The sequence below is a fragment of the Salvelinus fontinalis genome, chromosome 19 (assembly GCF_029448725.1).
Source record: "Salvelinus fontinalis isolate EN_2023a chromosome 19, ASM2944872v1, whole genome shotgun sequence".
Taxonomy (NCBI): Eukaryota; Metazoa; Chordata; class Actinopteri; order Salmoniformes; family Salmonidae; genus Salvelinus; species Salvelinus fontinalis.
In genome coordinates, this window is record NC_074683.1 from 6,770,730 (window position 1) to 6,797,170 (window position 26,441).

A 26,441-nucleotide genomic window follows, 5' to 3' on the forward strand; every position below is an offset into this window, starting at 1 on the left:
TCTCACATTCTTAAAATAAAGTGGTGATCCTAACCGACCTAAGACAGGGAATTTTTACTTGGATTAAATGTCAGGAATTTTGAAAAACTGAGTTTAAATGTATTTGGCTAAGGTGTATGTAAACTTCTTCAACTGTACATGGACTACTCACCCACACCTCTATGTTCTACAATGTTGTTGTGTTTTGTAAGACTGATGCTTCAATGTAGTGTACCTCTTTTCCCTGTAGATTACAATGTCTAACATCCAGGGATGTAAAGTACTTAAGTAAAAATATTTTCAAGAACTTCACGCACTTATCAAGAGAACAGCCCTGGTCATCCCCATTACCTCTGTTTTGTCGGACTTTGTAAATTATGTCTGAGTTTTGGAATGTGCCCATGGCTATCCGTAAATTTAAAAAACTATAAAATTGTGCCGTCTGGTTTGCTTCATATAAGGAATTTGAAATGATTCATACTTTTACTTTGATACTTAAGTATTTTAGCAATTACATTTACTTTTGACACTTCAGTATATTTAAAAGCAAATCCTTTTAGACTTTTACTCAAGTAGTATTTTACTGAGTGACTATCACTTTTACTTGAGTCATTTTCTACTAAGGTATCTTAATCTTTTAATCAAGTATGACAATTGAGTACTTTTTCCACCACTGCTAACATCCCCATGTTGCATATTCTATCACTCCCTTCTCTCCTCTCGCCTGCCTTCCCGCCTGCCTCCTTTCTTTCTTCCTTCCTTCCTTCCTCTCCTCTGCTGTCCTCTCCTCTCCTCCTCTGCCTCCCTCCTGATCTCCCTCCCTCCTGGAGGATAGTGAGTGATTCATTTCTCACAGACAGGTCACTGACCTCATTCGTCACAATTACCGCTCAGACTGCCATGGTAAGAGCTCCAACGAACTGCACAGTGAGTGTGTGTGTGGTATGTGTTGCATGCGTTAGTGTGTGTGTGTGTGTGCGGACAGAACAGGACAGGAGATAGAATACAGAACTCAAATATCCACTTACACCCCCCCCCCCCCCCCCCCCTCCACAGGAAAGGACGGCAAACATTATTGAGCCTGTCTCAGACTGCTAGAGGTAACTTCATCATGTTACACATCTGGCCATTCCCTCCACCTTCTCATCCCCTGTTCTTTTCATCCTCCACAGACACTTACTTACACCCCAAAATACCTTAACATTGTTCCCTCTAGGCACTGTGGCCATTGTCCTCCAGAGACTGTTCATTTCTAAAGATTTGACTCAAAGATTTGAATAAACACAACCCTTTACAGTTGAAAGTCTGCCTTCCCGTCTTTTTAGTCAGGTCTCAGCAGCTGTGGAAATATCCCTATTCTAATTATAGCCGAAATGCTCACTTCAGTATATGTCCCTACGCTGTTTATATTATGCATTGGGTTTGCATGGCAGAGCTGCCTCTCTCTCGCTCTCTCCCCCCCTTCTCCCCCGTCTTTCTCTCTCCCTCTTTCTCTCGCTCTCTCTAATTCTCTCTTTCTTTTTTCCATCTCTTTTTCCTGCAGCAGTCCTTCCCCTGCGTAAAGGATTGAATAACTCACGCTATTATGCAACACGTTTACACAGAGGAGATGGTGAGGAGGAGATAATAATGTATCCACTGAAAACACACACACACAAAATCCTGTGGTTTTTACGGTTACTTATGGACAGCTAGTTACCTGTAAGTTACTGTAAAAAGAGGTACAGTAAGTTACCGTATTCCAAATAAACTTAGATTAACAGTACATTACTGGAACCTATACAGTAATGCACTGTTAAACCAAAGTTTATTTGGAATTTACAGTAACCTTCTGTTCCTTTTTTTTCTTACCATGGCAGTCTGAGCGGTAATTGTGACGAATAGTTATTTAACCAGGCAAGCCAGTCAGTTGATTGTTGATAAGTTTTTCAAACACTTTTGATAAACATGGCAAAATAGAAATAGGCCTATAACAGTTAGGATCAGCTCGATCTACCCCTTTAAATAAAGGATGCACCCTGGCTGCCTTCCAACCAATGGGAACCTCCCCAGAGAGGAGAGACAGGTTAAAAAGGTCAACGATAGGCTTGGTGATGATAGGGGCTGCAACCTTAAAGAAGAAAGGGTCTAAACCATCTGACCCACATGTTTTTTTGGGGGTCAAGTTTAAGAAGCTCCTTTAGCACCTCAGACTCAGTGACCGCCTGCAGGGAGAAACTTTGTAGCGGGGCAGGGGAAAAAGAGGGAGGAGCATCAGGGCTAGTCGCATTAGTAGGGCTGGGAGAAAAGGAAATGTTGGATGGGCAATGAGGCATGGCTGAGTCAAAAAGGAATGCTGACTCAATGAAGTGGTGATTAAAGAGCTCAGCCATGTGTTCCTTGTCAGTAACAATCACATCATCAACATTAAGGGACATGGGCAGCTGTGAGGAGGAGGTTTTATTCTCCAGGTCTTTAACCGTTTTCCAGAACTTCTTGGTGTTAGACCCACAGAGAGAGAACTGCTCCTTAAAGTAACTAACTTTGGCCTTCCGGATAGCCTGAGTGCACTTATTTCTCATTTGCCTGAACGAGAGCCAGTCAGCCTGAGCATGCGTGTGCCGAGCCTTTCGCCAAATGCAATTCTTGAGGTGGAGTAACTCTGCAAGATCATGGTGGAGCCAGGGGCTGAATCTGTTTTTAATTCTCATTTTCTGTATGGGGCGTGTTTGTTAACAATACCACTGAAAATATCAAAAAGAAGGTCCAACGTCTTCAACAGAGGGGATCAAGCTGATTATATACCAATTTACAGAGGCCAGGTCATAAAGGAAGGCTTGCTCATTCAAGTTTTTTAGCAACGTCTATGACAAATCAGGACAGGTCCTTTCACTGAGTAGCCATTATGAACACAGGCTGTAAAACAGTGATCACTAAGGTCATTACAGAAAACACCAGACATACTTATCAGAATTATTTGTGAGGATAACACCAAGGAGAGTAGGCTTTTCTGGGTGTTTGTGGAGTCATACCTTGTGGGATTGGTAATAATCTGAAAACGATTTAGGGAGTCCCATTGTTTTAGGAATTGGTCAGGTGGTTTAAGCATGTCCCACAAAGGCTACTTTTTGAGAGAGAGAGAGAGAGAGAGAGAGAGAATCTCTACTTCACGTGCTTTGGCAATGTTAACATATGTTTCCCATGCCAATAAAGCCCATTGAATTGAAAGAGGGGGAGAGAGGACAGGAAAGAGACAGACATGGAGAGAAACACACAGAGACAGAAAGCGAAAGAGAGACAGAGAAAGAGTGATGACATTTCTGTTAACACTCACTTCTATTCTATTCCCTGAAGACTGTGATAAGATGCCAGATAAGAACTACCTGTTGAGGTGTTGAGGTGGAGATCTTATAGACACACAATAACATGACACCAGATGTGATAATGCATACATACACACACACACAACACTCACCTTCACAACTACACACCAACTGTCTCTGTCTCTCACACACACACACACATACACACACACATATACCTACTCACACACATTGTGAGGCCAACAATTTATGTTACCATGTCATGTGGCCATAACATCAACCAAGCCTTGCATCAATTGCATTAATATCCCAGTCCGCTTTAAAACAATGACAATAGAGATAAGGACATACTCAGTCTAAAAACAGAACCGAGACATATACTGTATTCACCCTACATCTAGTCATGTAACAAGAGCTAAGCTAGAATTACAGATGTTTCTCTCGAACAACAACACTGCTGTTTATGGTAATACCTCTGTGACCTCGTTTCAACAGCAACTCCATTAGCATCCCAATGTGGGTGTCTCTCTGTGTGTGTGTGTGTGTGTGTGTGTGTGTGTGTGTGTGTGTGTGTGTGTGTGTGTGTGTGTGTGTGTGTGTGTGTGTGTGTGTGTGTGTGTGTGTGTGTGTGTGTGTGTGTGTGTGTGTGTGTGTGTGTGTGTGTGTGTGTGTGTGTGTGTGTGTGTGTTTTCGAGTGTTTATCATCTTTGAATCTAATGCTATCTTTCTTTTCCTTTCTTTCGTTCTTTCTCTCGCTCAACATCTTCCCACCCTCTCTATACCCATATATACACGGTTGTCAAAGGCCTTTATTGGCATTGGAAACATATTATGTTTACATTGCCAAAGCAAGTGAAATAGATAATAAACAAAAGTGGAATAAGCAATCAGAAATTAACAGTAAACATTACACTCACAAAAGATTCAAATGTTATATTATGGCTATGTATAGTGTTGTAATGATGTGCAAATAGGTAAAGTACAAAAGGGAAAATAAGTCAAGATAAATATGGGTTGTATTTACAATGGTGTTGGTTCTTCACTGGTGGCCTTTTTCTTGTGTCAACAGGTCACAGATCTTGCTGCTGTGATGGCACACTGTGGTATTTCACCCAATAGATATGGGAGTTTATCACAATTGGATTTGTTTTCAAATTCTTTGTGGGTCTGAGGGAAATATGTGTCTCTAACATGGTCATACATTTGGCAGGAGGTTAGGAAGTGCAGCTCAGTTTCCATCTCATTTTGTGGGCAGTGTGCATATAGCCTGTCTTCTCCTAAGAACTAGGTCTGCCTACTGTGGCCTCTCTCTCAATAGCAAGGCTATGCTCTCTGAGTCTATACATAGTTAAAGCTTTCTTTCATTTTGGGTCAGTCACAGTGGTCAGGTATTCTGCTACTGTGTACTCTCTGTTTAGGGCCAAATAGCATTCCAGTATGCTCTGTTTTTTGGTTAATTCTTCCAGTTTGCTATGTTTTTTGTTAAATTCTTTATAGTGTGTCAAGTAATTATCTTTTAGTTTTCTCATGATTTGGTTAGGTCTAATTCTGTTGCTGTCCTGGGGCTCTGTGGCGTCTGTTTGTGTTTGAACAGAGCCCCAGGACCAGCTTGTTTAGGGGACTCTTCTCCAGATTAATCTCTCTGTAGGTGATGGCTTTGTTATGTAAGTTTTGGGTATCGTCCTTATTCTGTTCTGCATGCATTCCTTGGTGTTTTACATTGTACACACAGGATGTTAGTTCCATTCTCTGAATTATTGGTTGGTGAAAAGACCTCAGACCTCACAACCATAAAGGGCAATGGGTTCTATAACTGATCTTTAGGTTCTTTGGCCAGATCCTAATTGGGATGTCGAATTTTATGTTCCTTTTGATAGCGTAGAAGGCCCATCTTGCCTTGTCACTCAGATCGTTGACAGCTTTCTGGAAGTTACCAATGGTGCTGATGTTTAGGCCGAGGTCTGTGTAGTTTTTTGTGTGCTCTAGGGCAACGGAGTCTAGATGGAAGTTGTGATCCTGGAAACTCAACCTTTTTTGCGACACCATTATTTATGTCTTACTGATATTACTGTCAGGGCCCAGGTCTGACAGAATCTGTGCAGAAGATCTAGGTGCTGCTGTAGGCCCTCCTTGGTTGTTGACAGAAGCACCAGATCATCAGCAAACAGTAGACATTTGACTTCTGATTCTAGTAGGGTGAGGCTGGGTGCTGCAGACTGTTCTAGTGCCCTCGACAATTCGTTGATATACAGTATACTGTTGAGGTTTTCTACTGCCAAGTTTACATCTTCACTATTGCAGTGAAACGTTTTGTCCAGGAAGTTGTCTGGACGGGATTTAATTTGTTGTTGCCAAATAGTTTTTTGGTAGGTACACTACTTTACTTCCATCTATAGCATTTCTTAATATGATGCATTTCCTTTGGCTTTGGTGCCTTATGATTGTGCGTGTGACAGAGAGTGACAAAGCTGCTGTTGTGACCAAATTTTGATGGTTGTTTTGTCAGAGCTGTGTCTTGGGGGGCATATTTTGGAGGGAATGCTGTCACCTCCAGGTAGGTGTTTTTCCCCATGTGTGCTGAGAGTGTCAGGTTCTTGTACAGTTCTGGTATTTAGGTCGCCACAGACTAGTACATGTCCCTGGGTCTGGAAATGTTTGATCTCCCCCACTAGGATGGAAATGCTGTCATTGTTAAAGTATGGGGATTCTATTGGGGGATATAGGTAGGACACGTAAGGACATTTTCCTCTGTTGAGATCATTTCCCCATTAATTTCAAGTCAGATGTAAAATGTTCATTTCTTGACTAATTTAATAGAGTGGGCTAGGTCTGCTCTATACCAAATTAGCATACCCTGTGAGTCTCTTCCCTGTTTCACAGCTGGTAGTTTAGTGGAAGGGACTACCATATCTCTATAAAGTAGAGCAGTGTTTCCCAAACTCGGTCCTAGGGCACCCCCTTGGTGCACATTTTGTTATTTTGCCCTAGCACTACACAGCTGATTCAAATAACCAACTACATGAGCAGAACATGTTGAGCATCTGATACATACATCTTAGTTGGGCCTGTCGCTCTGCTCACAGCCTGAGCATACTGTATTTGCGGCTGTAGGGGCGGGGGGGGGGTATGGGGATGACTATATAGGGTGTTGCCAGGGTTTGTTTGTGGGGGCCCCCGGCTGGTTGGGATGGGGATGTGACTAGTGATGCTGTGATCTGGGTGTAGGTCCTCTTGGCGTGGGTTCTCGTGGTGCAGGTTTAGGAGGGTGCCCATTGATGTGTTGCTCCTGTGTGAGCTGCTGGGGCTGCGGTTTAGGAGGATGTCCTTCACGGTCCTGGCAAAAGTTGGGACTGCTGCCTTGTAGTGGTGGACCTGGTCATAAAGGCTGTCATAAAGTCCAGGGTGGAATGGTGGTCCAAGTAGACGTTGGGTTAAGAGACACAGTTTGCGGAAATGCCTGCATTCACCCGCTGTATGGTGGCAGGGTCAAAGTCTTTTTGTGGTATCAGGGTAGAGATGACCACTCGTGTGTTATGGAAAGTGGAATACATTTTTTCAACCACTGCATTGAGTGCTGTGGCCATCCTTTCCTGCTGGGCCCTCAGGTAGTTTGTGCCCGTGTGAATTATGATGTGGCCGAGGGAACCTAGTCTGTCCTCAGACAGCAGCTCCAGGGCACGCCTAGTGTTTGGGCACCAGACTTTAGCCACTTTGTGTTTGGGAAAATGTTTATTCTCTTGAACGTATTCCCCATTTGAGTCAATGAGGTGCACAATCTCTGGCTTTTGTGTGTCCTCAGTGGATGTGGGGTGGGTTGTTAGGAGGGCTGTCGGGGGAGCTGACAGGGGGGTTGTTAGGAGGGCTATCGGGGGAGCTGACAGGGGGGGTGTTAGGAGGGCTGTCGGGGGAGCTGACAGGGGGGTTGTTAGGAGGGCTATCGGGGGAGCTGACAGGGGGGTTGTTAGGAGGGCTGTCGGGGGAGCTGACAGGGGGGTTGTTAGGAGGGCTGTCGGTGGAGCTGACAGGGGGGCTGTTAGGAGGGCTGTCGGTGGAGCTGACAGGGGGGTTGTTAGGAGGGCTGTCGGGGGAGCTGACAGGGGGGTTGTTAGGAGGGCTGTCGGGGGAGCTGACAGGGGGGTTGTTAGGAGGGCTGTCGGGCGAGCTGACAGGGGGGTTGTTAGCGGGGTGGGGTCTGTTGGGTTGGTGGGTCCTGTGTTGTCTGTCCCATTGTGGTGATGTTGTGCTGGTCTGTTCTGTGGGTCTGTGCTGACTTGATTGTGTGGACTAGCTCTTTGAGCTCCACCATCTCTCTCTCCAGCTCTGTGATTTTATCTCTCTTAACAATGGAGGAGCAGTGCAGTTGTGGGGCCTGGGTCTGTTCAGTGCTGGGGGGTGGCTCTCCTCTTGGGGCTGCTCGTCTGCAGGGCCGTTTGAGGATGAGGTGTGCTCTCTCTCTTATTCTCTCTCTCCCTATTTCTCTCCCTCTTCCTCTTTCTCTCTCGTTCTCTCTCTCTGTCGTTCTCTCTCTCTCTCTCGCTCTCTTCCTCTCTCTTCCTCTCTCTAGTTCCCTCTCTCGTTCTCTATTTCTCTCTCTCTTCCTCACTCTATCTCTGTTAATCTTTACCCTTCTATCTGCTGTACATTCAGTCCACTCAAGATACACTCCAGCGATGCGTCCAGCCTCCGTATCAAAGGCCTTCACAGAGAGAAGCCTTCCACTATCACATAGCCAAACACACGGTCCTTTTTGAACCTCTAGAGCTCCTGTCTTCAGAGTTTCACCCAGATGTGAGAGGAGGATGTGTGGCCATTAGTTTGAGACACAACACAGCTGTATGTTAAAATTCACCTCAGCTACTATCACAAACACACACAAAAACAAACACATTTTTAGCATGTTAGCCTTGCGTAGTCAGCCCACATTTATTAATTGAAAGATATGAAAGCTATACTAGCATAATGCTAAGCTAAGACTACATTACATTTAGGACATTTGCGGGGTACCAGTTTGGGTTTCCACACATGCTCTACATTTTGCAATGTTGAGTGAGTCTCTGTGCTGAAAATAGGTTAAAATGTAGTTTTACTAGAGGCTAAAGCTAGTAATTAACTATTTAGTGCACATACACTGTTAACCTAAAAAAAACAGACACACATTTCAACCCAACCCCCATAATTTTCTATTTATCCTTTCTCTAACTTTTTTTTATACATTTTCTCTCTGAACGCTTTACTTTTCTCTCTGAATACTCCGCTTTCTCTCACTTTTCTCTCTGAATACTCCACTTTTCTCTCTGAATACTCCACTTGCTCTCACTTTTCTCTCTGAATACTCCACTTTTCTCTCTGAATACTCCACTTTTCTCTCTGAATACTCCGCTTTCTCTCACTTTTCTCTCTGAATACTCCACTTTTTTCTCTGAATACTCCACTTTTCTCTCTGAATACTCCACTTTTCTCTCTGAATACTCCACTTTTCTCTCTGAATACTCCAATTTTCTCTCTGAATACTCCACTTTTCTCTCTGAATACTCCACTTTTCTCTCTGAATACTCCGCTTTCTCTCACTTTTCTCTCTGAATACGCCACTTTTCTCTCTGAATACTCCACTTTTCTCTCTGAATACTCCGCTTTCTCTCACTTTTCTCTCTGAATACTCCACTTTTCTCTCTGAATACTCCACTTTTCTCTCTGAATACTCCGCTTTCTCTCACTTTTCTCTCTGAATACGCCACTTTTCTCTCTGAATACGCCACTTTTCTCTCTGAATACTCCACTTTTCTCTCTGAATACTCCGCTTTACTCTTTACTCTGTAAAGAACAGGTTGTAATTTTCAACGACGACCTGTGAATACAACCGGCTAGGTGTTTGACGGGCCTTGATCAGTTTAACCTGTTCAATGTCCAACAGTCATCCCATGTCTTTCGGCAGATACGACTGCAGCAGCCAACCTTTTATTTAAATGTATTTGACATTTATTTAACCAGGTACCTAAGTCAGAGAGACTTGAGAACACTTTCTCTTTTACAATAACAACCTGACCAAAATAACTGGCAGACACCGTGCAGCAAAGCAGAACATTCCTAAATCAGGCGAAACCTAATCAAGAGGAATAGGTTCATCAATTGTAATAGTTGTTGTTCTCTTCGACGTGCCTCTACCTGTCAATCACAGAGCTTCCACTTTGATGAAGGACATCTCTGTAGCTGCTGCAGACCTTTTGGACTAACACGTAAGAGTTGGACCAGACTGTCGGCCTTCCATATTCAATCTGCTGTTGAATATTGATTAATTGATTTTCTTTCAGTGTCATACACCAATTGGTGCCCAGCCCGTGTGGTCTTAAAAGACACCCTTTCTTTAAGTATGTATCAATGTTGATTTTTGTTGATTATTCAGAGAACACCAACACTGTCTAAAGATGAGTTCTTTCCATAAATCTGCCTCATTCTGTGGCTCTGACCTACATTACACATGTTTTTCTCCTACAGCCTGTGTTGGCTGTACTTGGACCTTTGTGTGTCTGAATACAAGCACCATTGATTAGAACCACAAGGTCTTTTCAGAGTACAAGAATGAAGTTCTATACAGCAATGTGGCTTTTACCAAAGCCAGCAGGTCAAAATCAGTAATAGAAATGTCGAATGTGTACTGTAGAACAGAAAGAAAATAATAAATATTGTAGAGATCTCTCTCTCTCTCTCTCTCTCTCTCTCTCTCTCTCTCTCTCTCTCTCTCTCTCTCTCTCTCTCTCTCTCATCCACATGTACAGTGTGCACACACATACAGGCTATATACCCCAGTGACATTTCCCCCTACTTCTTCCAGTGTGCCTATTTATATCTTGCTGACCTTTCATTAGTTCAGAGCATCTCTCTAGCACTCCGCTCAGCCCTCTGCCCTCAGGAGGAGACAGGACCAAGCATGAACAGACAACAACCAAGAGGAGGAGGAGGAGAAATGAGAAGGAGAGGGAGGAGAAGGAAGACGGGACCAAGCATGAACAGACAACAACCGTAAGACCAAGATGAAGAGGAGGAAGGAAAGAAGGGAATTTGAAACTGAGCTGATGCATGCTATACATCGGAGGTAGCTAGATGAGGTGAGTCCCCACCCTAGGGTAACCTAACGTCCCTGATTTCCTTGGACAGTCCCCGGTTTTGGTGGCCTGTCCCCGGTTAGAGCCGTCATCGAAAATGTCCCCGATTAGCCCTCAGAAAGAAAAATAAATCAACTCTGAAGTTAAAATGAGGCTGATATTTCAATAGTCAAATGCTGTATCCAATCAGATTTGTATGGGAACATGTATGAATCTCCTGTACCAAACTCGTTTGACTTTTCATGTCATGAGAAAAGGACCCCGATTTTCCTTTTCCAAATCTGATTACCTTATACCTATAACGTCTGCTTCCAGCTCACACTCTCAAACCCCTAGATCCCCTGAAAGCAGCTCACTCTCCAGATCCCAATCACCTGAATTCTAATCACCTTTTCACACACCTGTATGTCATTAATACACACTATTTAGTTCAGTTCTTTGTACCCCGTCACTGTGAGGTATTGTTTGTTTTGTGACATGTCTTTCGGAGCGCTGGGTTTCCCGTGATTTACTCCTCCCGTGTATGATAGTTTTGCCTGCCTACTTTAGCCTCGGATTTCCTGTTATCTTCCTATTGCCTGATCTCCCGGACGACGTTACTAGCCTTTTCCCTGCCTGTATTGTTGCCCTTTTGGACCCCCTGTGTATGACCTTCTGCCTGCCCCTGGACCCTGCTACCTGCCTCTTCCTGTGGTCCTTTGCAATAAACACCTGCTGCGCCCTGCGCTTGAAATCAGCACTCTGTCTCCCACTGTGTTATTTACAACACCCTTATACTGTAAACATCCAATCCATTATCATCCTTAACTAATTAAACGATCTGCTGTCTATGAGTAACAGCAACAAGAAGAGCATCAACAACAGTAACATAAACAGCTGTGACAATAATGCAAAGCAGCAATGGTAATGACAACCACCAATCAAAAGGGAGTCATTTCAGTGCAACTACTCTCCATTACAGCCCGATGACCCTGCATCCAGACACAGCCTGTCCCAACATCACCCCAAATCAAAGACAGAAGTCTATAAGCAGAGGTCTGTATGCCAAGGCTTTGGTGACATTTTTTACTATCAGAGTGAAGGGCCTTATCCCTCTCTGTCTCTCTCTCTCCCTGCCCCCCCCCCCCCCTCTCTCTCTTTCTCTCTGGTAGGACGTTCATACTATATGCTCTTTATATTATGAATGAAATTAAGCTTGACACAGAGACACACACCATGCAGTTACAATGACTAGAGGCAGGGCAGCAAAGAGGACAGACTCACAAACACACTCACACTGCCTTCATCTGCCAGAGAAACTAGGGATGCTCTGACATACTGTGTGGAAAAAACACCAGGAAAAATAACTTACATATCTTGTCTGGGCTCTCTGTGTGTGTGTGTGTGTGTGTGTGTGTGTGTGTGCGTGCGTGCGTGTGTGTGTGCGAGCATGTGCGTGTAACAGCGAGAGAGAAGGAGAGCGGAGGGAGAGGGAAGGGAACTCAGCTTATCTTGACCGAGGCCAAGACTGTAGTTGCATAAATAAAATCAACATATTGCAAGAGAGACATTACTGAGAGAATGAGAACGAGAGCGAGAGAGAGCGAGAGAGCGAGAGAGAGAGAGAGTGAGAGAGAGAGAGAGAGAGAGAGAGAGAGAGAGAGAGAGAGCAAGAGAGAGCGAGAGAGAGAGCCAGCAACCCTTCCTACTTCCTCCAGCTGGACAGACCAGATTGATGGAAGACAAAGAGAAGGAGAAAGAAAAGGAAAGAGAGGAGAGAGAGAGACAACAGAGTGGCGTGGCAAGCTAGCGGCACGGGTCGATTGGGATCGAAAAACAGCGCTACATGGCGGGAACGAATGAGCTTGCTCTCAAACGAAAAGGGCAGACTTGATCGAACCCCTAAGGATGGATAAAGATGAATGAAAAGAGATGGAGAGAGCGAGAGCGGGACTACACAGACGAGAGCTCCCTAACAGCTAGCACTGCAGGGTGGGGCTACATTGAAACAGTGGGATTATATTGTTTAGTGATTATGAGCTCATACACACAATAGAAGTTTCCAGTTCACCTCGTTGAATTGAAAGTCTCTGACATCCAAAGCACCAGATAATCTTGAGTATTCAGTCATCACCATGCATTACAAATACACTGTATGAATTCCTATTCTATTTCAGCTGCGGTTCCATTGCAGTCCTAGTGTATGCTTCACTCACCTTGCAATGATAAAACTGTAATTACACTAATTAGTTAAAGGGGCTGCGAATCATAGTACATCTAGTTGAATCGGTCCCCTTGTATCGGTTGTGTGTTAAGAGACAAAGACAGAGAGGACGAAATAGAGAGAGATAAGCACACATCTGCTCGTTTCCATTTAAAACTGAGTGGTTTGAGTCCTGAATGCTGATTGGCTGACAGCCGTGGTTTATCAGACCGTAAAACAGTTATTTGAACAGCTTTATTTACGTTGGTAAACAGTTTATAATAGCAATAAGGCACGTCGGGTGTTTGTGATATATATATATTTTTTATTTAACCTTTATTTAACTAGGCAAGTCAGTTAAGAACAAATTCTTATTTACAATGACGGCCAACAAAGGCCAATGCTCTGCGTCGTGCCAAAGAACAGTGCTGAGCCGTGGTATATTGGCCATATACCACACCTCTCTGGCCTTATTACTTAAATACAGGCCCAGTCTTATTCCCAATGCTTGCTGCGGTGGAGCACAACAGAGCGATCCATACGTTCCCGGTAACTTACTCGCTCAGTGAGCGAAGGTCAAAACATAGTGTGACTATGAATATGGAAGTAGACGTCCATCATGTCATGGTTTAGCCCTCCACTGGACTGACCAGAACTGTGTAGCCTCTAACATCCGGAGGCAGGAGTGTATCATATTGCTCAGTGTTGCTGTATTACAGATGACTAGCACTGTTTACCCTCCAGTATCAGGAACCTAGAGAGTATCCTATTGCTCAGTATTGCTGAACGGGGTATGGTAGTAGGTGCCAGGAGCACCGGTTTGAGTGTGTCAAGAACTGCAAAGCTGATGGGTTTTTCACTCTCAACAGTTTCCCGTGTGTATAAACAATGGTCCAGCCAACTTGACACAACTGTGAGAAGCACTGGAGTCAATATGAGGCCAGCATCCTTTTGGAACGCTTTCGACACCTTGTGGAGTCCATGCCCCAACAAATTGAGGCTGTTCTGAGGGCAACTCAATATTAGGAAGCTGTTCTTAATGTTTCGTACACTATACAAATAAAAAATAATAACTTCAAGAGTTGAGGAGTTTGATGGGACAAAACTATAAGCTGCCATTTTAGATTTGTATGCCAGAGATCTATATCTGTGCCCAGAAGGTACTGGTCATGGAGTGTGTGCGTCATTCTTTTATCTAACTAGGCAAGTCAGTTAAGAACAAATTCTTACTTACAATGAAGGCCTAAGAACTTGTTCAGGGGCAGAACAACAGATGTTTACCTTGTCAGCTCAGGGATCCATTCTAGCAACCATTCGGTTACTGGCCCAACTCTCTAACCACTGGGCTACCTGCCGCCCCTGTCTAAGGCTATTTGTTCCCCTTTTCCTCACTCTGTCACTGAAGGGTTCCTGGCTTTCTCCAATGACCTTCCCACTGATTTGCATTACCCTGTTCATTGGGTTCTGACTAGTGTTCCCTAGAGCACCAAACCACCCCTCAATATTAAAAGATAAGATGGTTGCTATGAAGAATTTATTAAATGCTTGGATGGATTGGTGTACATTAAACGCCCTCAATTTCTGTAAAAAGAACAGCCGTTGTTGACAGAGTGAATCTGTTGTGTGTTCCTTTTTGAAGGAGAGCTTGTTGTCGATGATGGCTGCTAAGTATTTATAGTCCTCCACTCACTCAATGACCTGGTCGTTAATCTCCAGTGCTGGGGTGGGAGGTTGGTTTCTTCTGAAGTCAGTGACCAGGTATTTTGTTTGAGTTGAGATCCAGGTAGTTCTGGCTACACCAGAGGGAAAACCTGTAGATTGCAGCCTGGAGGTCTCTGATTTACATGTGTCCGTTATAACTCTATCCTCCAAGTACTTAATCAACGTCATATCTGGGTCCGAGCTCCTACAGTCGTCTGTGTAGAGGGTGAATAACACCAGCGAGATGACAGAGCATCGTGGTGATCCTGTACAGATGGTTCTGGATGAGCTGCAGCGACGGTTGAATCTGACCGGCTGGTATCTATTTGTCGGGAAGGAGAGGACCCAGAGAATCAGATGTCGAAATTCATGTTCTGGAGCTTTTGACCCGTTAAGTTAAGCTGTACTGTATTGAAGGCACTAGAGAAATCCACAAATACCATCCTGGCAGTTTTGGGCTTCTCCATGTGGGTGTAGGCACTGTGCAGTAGGGATGGGAGTGAATCATCAACACCCCTGTGCTGCTTGTAGGAAAACTGGAGTGGGTCTGTGGAAGAGCATACCTCCTTTTGTAGCTGGCGAAGAATCACATCAAATCAAATTGTATTTGCCACATGCGCAGAATACAACAGGTGTAGGTAGACCTTGCAGTGAAATGCTTACTTACAAGCCCTTAACCAACAATGCGGTTTTAAAAAAATACCCCCCCCCCCCCCCCAAAAAAAAAGTAAGAGATAAGAATAACAAATAATTAAAGAGCAGCAGTAAATAACAATAGCGGTGGCTATATACAGGGGGTACCGGTACAGAGTCAATGTGTCAATGTGCAGGGGGCACCGATGTCGAGGTAGTTGAGGAAATGATGTACATGCAGGTAGGGGTTATTAAAGTGGCAATGCATAGATGATAACAGAGAGTAGTGAGTAGAGAGAGTGGTAGTCGAAAAAGCCTTTCAAAGGTCTTCATCACTAAATGTTAAAGCTACAGGGCGGTCGTCATTGTTGCAGGAGGGGTTGATCTTTTAGGTACTGGGCATATGATGGAAGATTTCTATATTGTTGGGATGGAATTTTCTAATTAAAATCGTGAGCTGGAGCACCCCCAGAGAATATTACTTAGTGTGGAGGTGCTGACTAACGGAGAATAAACTGGGAGATAGAAAAATAAAGAGAGTAGCACGCTCCATATATATCTACAGTACCAGTCAAAAGGTTATATACATAGCTACTCATTCAAGGGTTTTGCTTCATTTTTACCATTTTCTACATTGCAGAATAATAGTGACGGCATCAAAACGATGAAATAACTCATACGCCAAAGCTGCCCCGGTCAACTGTAAGTGCTGTTATTGTGACGTGGAAATGTCTAGGAGCAACAACGGATCAGCCGCGAAATGACAGGCCACACGAGCTCACAGAACAGGACCGCCGAGTGCCGAAGCGCGTAAAAATCATCTGTCCTCGGTTGCAACACTCACTACCGAGTTCCAAACTGCCTCTGGAAGCAACGTCAGCACAAGAACTGTTCGTCGGGAGCTTCATAAAATGGGTTTCCATGGCCGAGGAGCCGCACACAAGCCTAAGATCACCATGTGCAATGCCAAGCGTCAGCTGGAGTGGTGTAAAGCTTGCCACCATTGGAAACGTGTTCTCTAAAATGATGAATGACCCTTCACCATCTGCCAGTCCGACGCACAAATCTGGGTTTGTCGGCTGCCAGGAGAACGCTACCTGCCCAAATGCATAGTGCCAACTGTAAAGTATGGTGGAGGCAGAATAATGGTCTGGGGCTGTTTTTCATGGTTCAGGCTAGGTCTCTTAGTTCCAGTGAAGGGAAATCTTAATGCTTCAGCATACAATGACATTCTAGATGATTCTGTGCTTCCATCTTTGTGGCAACAGTTTGGGGACGGTCCTTTCCTGTTTCAACATGGCAATGCCCCCATGCACAAAGCGAGGTCCATTCAGAAATGGTTTGTCAAGATCGGTGTTTAAGAACTTGACTAGCCTGCACAGAGCCTTGACCTCAACCCCATCGAACACCTTTGGGATGAATTGGAACCCTGACTGCGAGCCAGGCCTCATCGACCAACATCAGTGCCTGACCTCACTAATGCTTTTGTGAATGAATGGAAGCAAGTCCCGCAGCAATTTTCCAACATCTAGTGGAAAGCCTTCCCTGAAGAGTGGAGGCTGTTATAGCAGCAAAGGGGGGGACCAACACCATATTAATGACCATGATTTTGGAATGAGATGTTTGACGAGCAGGTGTCCACATACTTTTAGTTATGTAGTGTATATATCACCAAATACCACTACATAGATCATATACCAGCTCCATGCAGTTGCTAAACAACAGAGAGTATCATATAGCCAGTAGAGTACAATAATATTGCTGATGTCCAAGCCCTAGAGAATGTATCATATCATTCACCGAAGCTGATAGCATTGTGTGGATGCATCAAATCGCTCAGTGACACTCAAGCCTACCACAGACCGTGGTTCACGTATCCTGCCAGTACTTCTGCTATCATGGTGTACTGTAGCCACGTTTATCCCTGTACCGATGTGACTGCACGGTGGGTCTAATGTGTGGATACATTAAATAGGCCAGTGGCACTCTACCATACCAAAGAAGACAATATTGCTAGCAAATATATCGGCATTATCTCTCTGTACAGATACGACGCCACGGTGAGTCTATCATATAGCCAGTGAATAGAACAGACGTGCCGGCTATAGGACTGGAGTCAGCAGAGAGAGGCAGAGAAGCAAGGTGGCTATCATTGTCATTGTCGTCGTCGTCATCGTCATCGTCCCTATTCAGCCTGGCTGTACTGCTGTACTGTCACAAAGTGCTGTGACAGGACGAGTATGGCAGCTGTCACTGCAACCACTGTGGGATGTCTCGTTGTGTCTATACTGCTGCTGCTGTGTGTTGTTGGAAATATCTTTCTGGAAGCATTGTGATGACTCAATGGTGGGCTACAGAGCTGACAGCAAACACAGCACACTATGTATACTGTAGATAGACACACACACACACACTGCCTGCCTGATGTCTGACAGTTGTGTGTGTGTGTATGTGTATGTATATGTATATGTATATGTATATGTATATGTATGTGTATGTGTATGTGTGTGTGTGTGTGTGTGTGTGTGTGTGTGTGTGTGTGTGTGTGTGTGTGTGTGTGTGTGTGTGTGTGTGTGTGTGTGTGTGTGTGTGTGTGTGTGTGTGTGTGTCCGTCCACACGGGTGCCAGAACCATTATTAGGACATTAGTTTGATGGGAGAGAGGAGCTGCAGTGAATCCAGCACGTGCCACGCCTGCAAACGACCAGGCAGACCACTGCTACAAAACACTTCATCAGACACACACACGCAGGCAGGCACAGACACACTTACAATAACCACCAGTAACATATCTGCTACATGTCTATGTCCTACAATACTGCTGTTACTCAAATCACAGCCCAGCAACTGCTTACCATTCTTTTATTTCCTCCTCTTCCTCCTCCTATTCCCTCCTTCTCAGGCACCCCTTTCTACCCTTCATCCTCTCATCCTAAACCCTTGCCTCCCTCTTCTCCTCGGTTCCCTTATTTCCTCCTTGTGTATTTGCTTCTCTGTTTTTCTCATCCTCTTATACCCTCCACTCTTTCCTTCTGTTCCCCTTCCTGCAGCTCCCCTTTCTACATTTCTCTCCCTCCTCTCTCTCCCAATAGGTTGTGTGAGAGCGGTCGGTTGGCTGGTCAATGTATCTGTTGATTTGTTGTGATGAGAAGTGTCAGGTCGGTCGGTGTGTCTGTTGATTGGCTGTGATGAGAAGTGACTGACAGATCGGTCGGTGTGTCTGTTGATTGGCTGTGATGAGAAGTGACTGTCAGGACAGTCGGTGTGTCTGTTGATAGGCTGTGATGAGAAGTGACTGTCCATCAGAAGGAAGAGGATTCTATTACCTGGCCTTTATTGAAAAGCCATTTTCCAATCCAGCATGTTACGGCAGGATAACAGGAATGTCAAACACTCATACACACAGACGCAGAGACAGACAGACAGACAGACAGACAGACAGACAGACAGACAGACAGACAGACAGACAGACAGACAGACAGACAGACAGACAGCTACACATAAACACAGTAACAGACAGCTACACACACAGATGCAGTGACAGACAGATACATACAAAGACACAGAGAAAGATATATACACAGACACACACACACACACACATAGAATTCGAACAAAATGTGAGTGCACTGCATAACACAAAAAACGAATTGTCTGTTTCAGTTCTGCTGAAGATGACACACAAGTTATTGTATGATTGTAGGGTCTTTCAACCACACACACCACGTCAATCACATAGGGTCTGTACCAGATCTTAGTAACTGTCTGGGATCTAGTCACTGGGTGGACCCACTGCAGAGTGACAGTCTGCCAGCCAGCAGCTCTCTGGGATCTAGTCACAGGGTGGACCCACTGCAGAGTGACAGTCTGCCAGCCAGCAGCTCTCTGGGATCTAGTCACTGGGTGGATCCACTGCAGAGTGACAGTCTGCCAGCCAGCAGCTCTCTGGGATCTAGTCACAGGGTGGTCCCACTGCAGAGTGACAGTCTACCAGCCAGCATCTCTCTGGGATCTAGTCACTGGGTGGACCCACTGCAGAGTGACAGTCTGCCAGCCAGCAGCTCTCTGGGATCTAGTCACAGGGTGTTCCCACTGCAGAGTGACAGTCTACCAGCCAGCATCTCTCTGGGATCTAGTCACTGGGTGGACCCACTGCAGAGTGACAGTCTGCCAGCCAGCAGCTCTCTGGGATCTAGTCACAGGGTGTTCCCACTGCAGAGTGACAGTCTGCTAGCCAGCAGCTCTCTGGGATCTAGTCACAGGGTGTTCCCACTGCAGAGTGACAGTCTGCCAGCCAGCAGCTCTCTGGGATCTAGTCACAGGGTGGTCCCACTGCAGAGTGACAGTCTGCTAGCCCAGCATCGATGACATCATCATTATGCACCACTCACAGACACCAGAGTAGGGCCTGTGCCAGTTCTACAGCAACACTACCAGTAGGATATTCATAATGGACCCAGGCAGAACAGGGGAGCATTATGATATATTTATAATATTAATATATGTAATTTAGCGGACGCTTTTATGTTGAGCAACTTACAGTCAGGTACGCATCAATTCTTTACATTTGCGTGGTCCCAGGAATTGAACCCACTATCATGGCATTGCAAGCGCCATGCTTTACCTACTGAACTATAGATTTAAAGTCCTCTATTTAGGGAACTTTGAGCGGTTCTGAAACAGTTTCGAACGACATTTTTGGTGTACAGAGCATTCTGTGAATGGCACAACATTACTTGCTGTCAGCTGACATGCAGCCTGTGAAATCTGACACCTCATTTGCATAGGGAGTGCCACGTCACATTTTCTGACCTATCCAGACAAAGGATCGATTTTCTCTGGCTGCGAGCGTCACAGACCCACGTGGTTTATATTTCCTCAAAAGGCCAGACCAGCGCGTGTCTATTGATGTGTGTCGGATCTCACTGTGATGTTCTCAGATGAATTTAGAGCGCTGAACATAAACAATTACAAATCATTTTGTAGAATTGAAACAAACGAAACAAGACTTGGTCACAGAGGGACGAAATCACTTCATGCTTAAAACTGAAGTTGCAACGAGTCAACAGGCATTTGAATGGAGACTCTGCTTCATTCAGAGGATGCTTGGCAGAACATTCTCTGTCGTCAGTTATATGAAATGTTATTAATTTGTACTGTCACTATGTATGATCATCTTTATTTTACAGTTAAAATAAAGGTTAAATGTTACAGTAAGTGGTTTCTAATTTGATTGTTACTATATTTAACATCTTTCGGGATGGGATGTTAAATGTGTGTCCAGGCTCTTTGTGGTCACTAAAGATCCCATGGCAGTTATCGTAAGAGTAGGGGTGTTAACCATGGTGTCCTGGCTAAATTCCCAAGCTGTCCCTCATACCATCATGGCCACCTAATCATCCCCAGCTTACAATTGTCTCATTCATCCCCCCTCCTCTCCACTGTGACTATTCCCCAGGTCGTTGCTGTAAATGAGAACGTGTTCTCAGTCAACTTACCTGGTAAAATAAGGGTTAAAAAAATACATTAATTAGAAAGCAGTTTAAATATTTCAAGCCCTATTCCCCCACTTTGCTGAATAGGAAAAACAAATCATATAAATGTATGATTTTTCCTATTTTGAGCTAATTTGTACTGTGTTCTATTTACCAGGAATGTGAGATTTGAATCATTCTGGCAGAACTAGGTATTATGTATGAGCCTCTCATGATAAACAATTACTTTTGGAAGGAAATCTAGATTCTGAACTAGGTCACCAGATTCACTAATCAATTAGGATTATCTAACCAATCATGATCAATGTATTGATCATTCCTTCAGCCACAGATAGGGTGACAGGGCTTTCTGACTCTGTGGGAGTCCATGTGAGGGATTTGGTCCAGAAACCAGCAACAATATTGATCACACCCACACGTGCAAACACACACACACACACACACACGAGCGTCCTTGGAATGAATTACATGGGGAGTGTACCGGCACGGTGCACACAGACACACACAATCAATACTCAATACTCTCATCTGAATGTTTAACTTCGGAGCTCCGGAGATCAATAAGGATTTTTTAACAGGAAGAAAATATATATTTCTACCTGGTGCCAATGTGCTGCTATAGCAGGCAGGCAGGGGAAATCACCATCTGAAGACATGAGTCAGAGAGATTGGAAATAAATAGAGATGCAGCGAAATGAGGGAGAGAGCAAGTGTAACGGATGTGAAATGGCTAGCTAGTTAGCGGGTACGCGCTAGTAGCATTTCAATCAGTTACGTCACTTGCTCTGAGACTTAAGTAGTGTTGCCCCTTGCTTTGCAAGGGCCGTGGCTTTTGTGGAGCGATGGGTAACGCTGCTTCGTGGGTGACTGTTGTCGATGTGTGCAGAGGGTCCCTGGTTCGCGCCCGTGTCGGGGCGAGGGGACGGTTTAAAGTTATACTGTTACATTGGTGCCGTGACCCGGATCACTGGTTGCTGCGGAAAAGGAGGAGGTTGAAAGGGGGGTGAGTGTAACGGATGTGAAATGGCTAGCTAGTTAGCGGGTACGCGCTAGTAGCATTTCAATCAGTTACGTCACTTGCTCTGAGACTTAAGTAGTGTTGCCCCTTGCTTTGCAAGGGCCGTGGCTTTTGTGGAGCGATGGGTAACGCTGCTTCGTGGGTGACTGTTGTCGATGTGTGCAGAGGGTCCCTGGTTCGCGCCCGTGTCGGGGCGAGGGGACGGTTTAAAGTTATACTGTTACACAAGGGAGAGGGAGAGTAGGAGGGAGGGAGAGGGAGAGTAGGAGGGAGGGAGGGAGGGAGAGGGAGGGAGGGAGAGGGAGGGAGAGTAGGAGGGAGCAAGGGAGAGGGAGGGAGAGGGAGAGGGAGAGGGAGAGGGAGAGGGAGAGGGAGAGTAGGAGGGAGGGAGGGAGAGGGAGGGAGGGAGAGAGAGGGAGAGGGAGGGAGGGAGGGAGGGAGGGAGGGAGGGAGGGAGGGAGGGAGGGAGGGAGGGAGGGAGGGAGGGAGGGAGGGAGGGAGGGAGGGAGGGAGGGGGAGAATGAGAGGCAGTAGAGAAAATAAGGCTGATTGCAAGACTAAGACTACAACAAAAACTGGTAAGGAGACAGATTGCGAGTAACAACAGCTGATAAGGTGTAACAACACATCTGAAAATCACACCCCCTTGTCCAATTACCGTCCGATCACGACCATCAAAACTTAAAACCACACCCACTTCTGTCCGACCTACTATCAGATGATGAATAATACAATGCACCTGTAATAACGGGACTGTTTTCAATGTCATCTGGAGAAGACGATAGTGTTTGTATAGAGCAGGGTGTGTGTGTGTGTATGTGTGTGTGTATGTGTGTGTGTGTGTGTGTGTGTGTGTGTGTGCGTGCGTGCGTGCGTGCGTGCGTGCGTGCGTGCGCGCGTGCGTGCGTGCGTGCGTGTGTGTGTGTGTGTGAGAGAGAGAGAGAGAGAGACTCCATGGACACAACAAAGACAGAGAGAAAAGAGGCCATTATGGACCTAGACAAAGAACAGCCACGTTAGGTGTTGACATGTATCCTCTAGTCCATACCCAGACACTTTCAAAGCACAGGAAGAACAGAGAAAGAAGGGAGAGAGAGGAGAGTAAGAGGGGTAGAGAAAAAAGAAAGAGAAATGGAAAGAGAAGAGAGAGAATGAAAGGGGGAGGGAAAGAATGAGGGAAAGAAGGAATGAAAGGAATAGAGAGATGGACTGAATGACAGGCCACATGAGAGAGAGCGGTGGTATTTGTGTTTAGCCTTTCAATGCTAATGCTAATTCCGTCACGGGTCTCCATCATACAGAAACCTGAGCTCTCCCTCCAGTCAGTGCTTCATCAAAGCCTCTGCTGCAGGTCCAGAGAGAGACAGACTGAGAGAAGGCAGAGGAAGAGTGAGTGAGTGAGTGAGTGAGTGAGTGAGTGAGTGAGTGAGTGAGTGAGTGAGTGAGTGAGTGAGTGAGTGAGTGAGTGAGTGAGTGAGTGAGTGAGTGAGTGAGTGAGTGAGTGAGTGAGTGAGTGAGTGAGTAAGTGAGTGAGTGAGTGAGTGACACAGGTAGAGAGCGAGAGATCTAATTTTGGCCCAGCCAATAATTTAATCAAATCACATTTTCTTTTTTCATTAGCTATTCTCTGTACCATCACAAATCTCTCTCTCTCTCTTCCCTTTCCCTCTCTCTACCTCTCCTTCTATCTCTCACACAAACACACTCTCTCTCTTCCAAGCACACACATACACACTTTTCTCTCCCTCAGTAGCTAGTCAGATTTGCTGGTGTCTATCACTAACGTTATTGTCAGGCCCATCCACCTGGCTCCGTGCCGATCCCCAGTGGCTGATGGGTATGAGCAGAAGGAGGCTGGACGTATGAGAGTATAATCTCCTACCTGAGGCGCTACACGTCCGGCCCAGGTGCCTCCTGGGAGCAGGCGAACGGACAGGTTTGACTCTGTGAAATGACAGCCATGACAGCATTGCAACACAGAACGACAAGTCAGGGGAGGGAGGGATGAAGAACAAGGAAAGGATACATCCGTATGCCTCCTGTTCTGGAGCCGATGGCCAGGATCTTCTGGACAGGATCGAAGGCCAGGCAGGTGGGCTGGTACGGGAAGCCATGGCGCACCGTCTGGAATAGGAAAAACCCAACCACACTTTAATTACCATTCACATTCAATACACATTTTTAGAGTTAGAAATTGGTAAATGTGTACATATGTTACGGAATTGTGATCAGTATGTAGGAAAACTATTTTTATTTTATTACTAAAATAGATAAATAGATTAATCAGAGACAAGCAAACACCTAAAGATAGACTGAAATAGAAGTAATGAATCAGGAGCAAGAGCCCATAAGAGATCGGAAAACAGAAAAGGAAGAAAAGGCTTCTAGAATAGGTAAACAGCAAGAGGCTACACTGAGCTGCTGTCCGTGGTGCTGAAATATTCAGCAGCTCTTTCCCCAGTCAACTAAGACTGGTGTTTAAATCTGCATGGGCACTGTCCGCTAGCAGTGGTGCTGAAATCAATGCTGTCACTGCCCAGAATCTATACTGGTAATCATACCAGAACTGTCCAAACAGGGTGGTGCTGGAATATATGCATTGACGCTGTCCGCTGTCTGCACTGTGCTGAAATCCATATAGGCGACAACAACTTTCCAATGACTGTGTTGGATGGACAATTAAGCTGTGTGTTATCCAATGGCCTCCCAGGAAACCCAGCAGTGGCCCTGTTCATTTGTTTCCATTCAGACTAGCTCCTGTGTTTGGCTGAATTATGGCAACACCGTCTCTGTCCTCTCATCTTTAATTCATAAACATGAAATTGGAGCGGGGCTACCAAACAACAGGCTGAATGAATGAGATAGAGTGGTGATAAAAGCTGTGTGTGAGAGAGAGAGAGAGAGAGAGAGAGAGAGAGAGAGAGAGAGAGAGAGAGATCATACAAGCTGTGAGAGAGAGAGAGAGAGAGGCTGAGAGAGCGAGAGAGAAAGGGAGAGAGAGAGAGAGAGAGAGAGAGAGAGAGAGAGAGAGAGAGAGAGAGAGAGAGAGAGAGAGAGAGAGAGAGAGAGAGAGAGAGAGAGAGAGAGAGAGAGAGAGAGAGAGGTGGTGTGAAGGTGTGAATCATGCCTTATTAAAAGGGAATGTGTGTGTGTGTGCATCCGGTATGTTTACATGTGGCATCTGCTCCACTACTCACACTCGTGCTAATGAAGGACTTTATAGTCTATAGATTTTCATTTAGGGGCCTGTTTTATTGTCCACTGTTAAAACCCCCAGCAGCCTCCAGACTCCTACTGTAACCCTGCTCCTTCTGTGTATGTCCATTCCAAATCAAGCGGCTTTCTAACGTCCACTATCTCAACTTGCATACAGCCAGTTTTCAGAGGAGAGGGAGTGCTATGTGGATACACTGTCAAATATTTACTAGTCAAAGAAAAAGTAGGGAAACCAAATCAAATATGCCTTGGCATAATCAATGGAACAGCTGAAAAAATAAAACGAATATCAGCGTACACCTGTTCTGTTTTTGTGCTCTGCTGTGTCTCTGATACCACGTACTAAAAGAAAATGGGAAAGAATATGAAGGTTTTGATCGCACGGATAATTCACAGCATGCTGCTATCAAAGGATAGCAGCATCACACGTTGGAATAGGAGGAAGCAACAGAGGTAGTGTGTTCGTTGAGAAGAGCAAATATCTTGCATTTTGTATTTTGATGTCTTCCTATTCTCAGTGCATATGTTGTTTTGCCGACACCTTTGAAAGGAGAGATATGTGTTTATTCTTCTCAAAAGGCTGCGAACGTAACATTCAATCATCCAACATTAATCTGCATACAGACGTTGTGTAAGTGCAGGGTTGGGGAGATGGGTTAACAGTAATGAAATTCATGAGTGACACACGCGCGCACGCACACACACACACACACGCACGCATGCACGCACGCGCGCACACGCACGCGCGCACACGCACACACACACACACACACACACACACACACACACACACACACACACACACACACACACACACACACACAGCAGACCCCTATAGGTGTGGTGGGTAGAGGGTCTCTGGCAATGATCCACACTGTACAGAAGGAACCTTTCAATCAGCAGTAGAACAGAGCTGGCCGGGGAGAACTGCTGCTGCTGTGTGGACCTGACCTCTTAACTAACCACCAGCTGATATTAACTTGTGACGACCTGGAGAGGAGGGATATATGGGGAACACCCCCCCCCCCCCCCCCCCAGGGCCCCTGGCGTACCAAGCCCAGCTCGGTGCACTCTGCTCAGGCTACAGATGGGGCCAATAGAGACCCACCCAGAGGGAAGAACCATTAAATATACACATCACAGACATGAAGTGGATGAAAAATGCATTTACCCTGGTGAATCTCAGAGCTGCTCATGCATATTTCACAACCTCTAAAGCCATTTTTTTCTGTGCGTGTGTGTGTGTGTACGTGTGTCTGCTCTGGGTCCATCTCTATGGTTGCTCTTACACTCTGTTCTCCCTCATCCTATTTCTCCCTCTCTTTCTCTCGCTACAAACTGAAACAGTATTTGTCTGTATTATGGATGTGTGGGGCTCCACATGCAGCTGAGTTATCTATGTGTCGTAGCTATAACTCCTCATTGTGTTTCAGTACTGGCTCTGTGTCGGACTCCTACTGTAGCAGACAGGCAGTGTTTGATGATAACACCCCTTCCTCTCTCCTCCTCTTGGGAGACTGTCGTTATCTTGCCACATTATAAGATCTGCTCTCTTTTTATGTCAGAGGCCTGTCAGAGGAATCTTCAGAGGGTGTCAAGATATCAAGCTATACCCGTATTGCTCCTTCTCTCGCTCCCTCCTTCTCGCTGTCTCCCTGTCTGCCTCCCTCCCTCCCCCAGCTCTGTCCCACATCCTCTCTCCGCCACCTTCTGTCTATCTCTCACTCTCGATCTCTCTCGCCACTTTCTCTGCTAATTCTAGTGGACAAGACGAGCCTAATCTAAATATCTTCTAACAGCAGTGCTGTGACTCCAT

At 45.4% G+C, this 26,441-nt stretch overlaps 1 protein-coding gene across 16 annotated transcripts in view; it reads right to left on the bottom strand.

The window, feature by feature from the left end:
* stxbp5l (syntaxin binding protein 5L) overlaps positions 1-26,441 on the bottom strand; it is a 241,215-nt gene that overhangs the window by 189,924 nt on the left and 24,850 nt on the right. For all 16 annotated transcript variants that reach the window (XM_055870514.1, XM_055870513.1, XM_055870527.1 and 13 more), the window contains exon 2: positions 23,436-23,533. In XM_055870514.1, the coding sequence (XP_055726489.1) occupies positions 23,436-23,533 (98 nt within the window). The remainder of the gene's footprint in view (positions 1-23,435; positions 23,534-26,441) is intronic.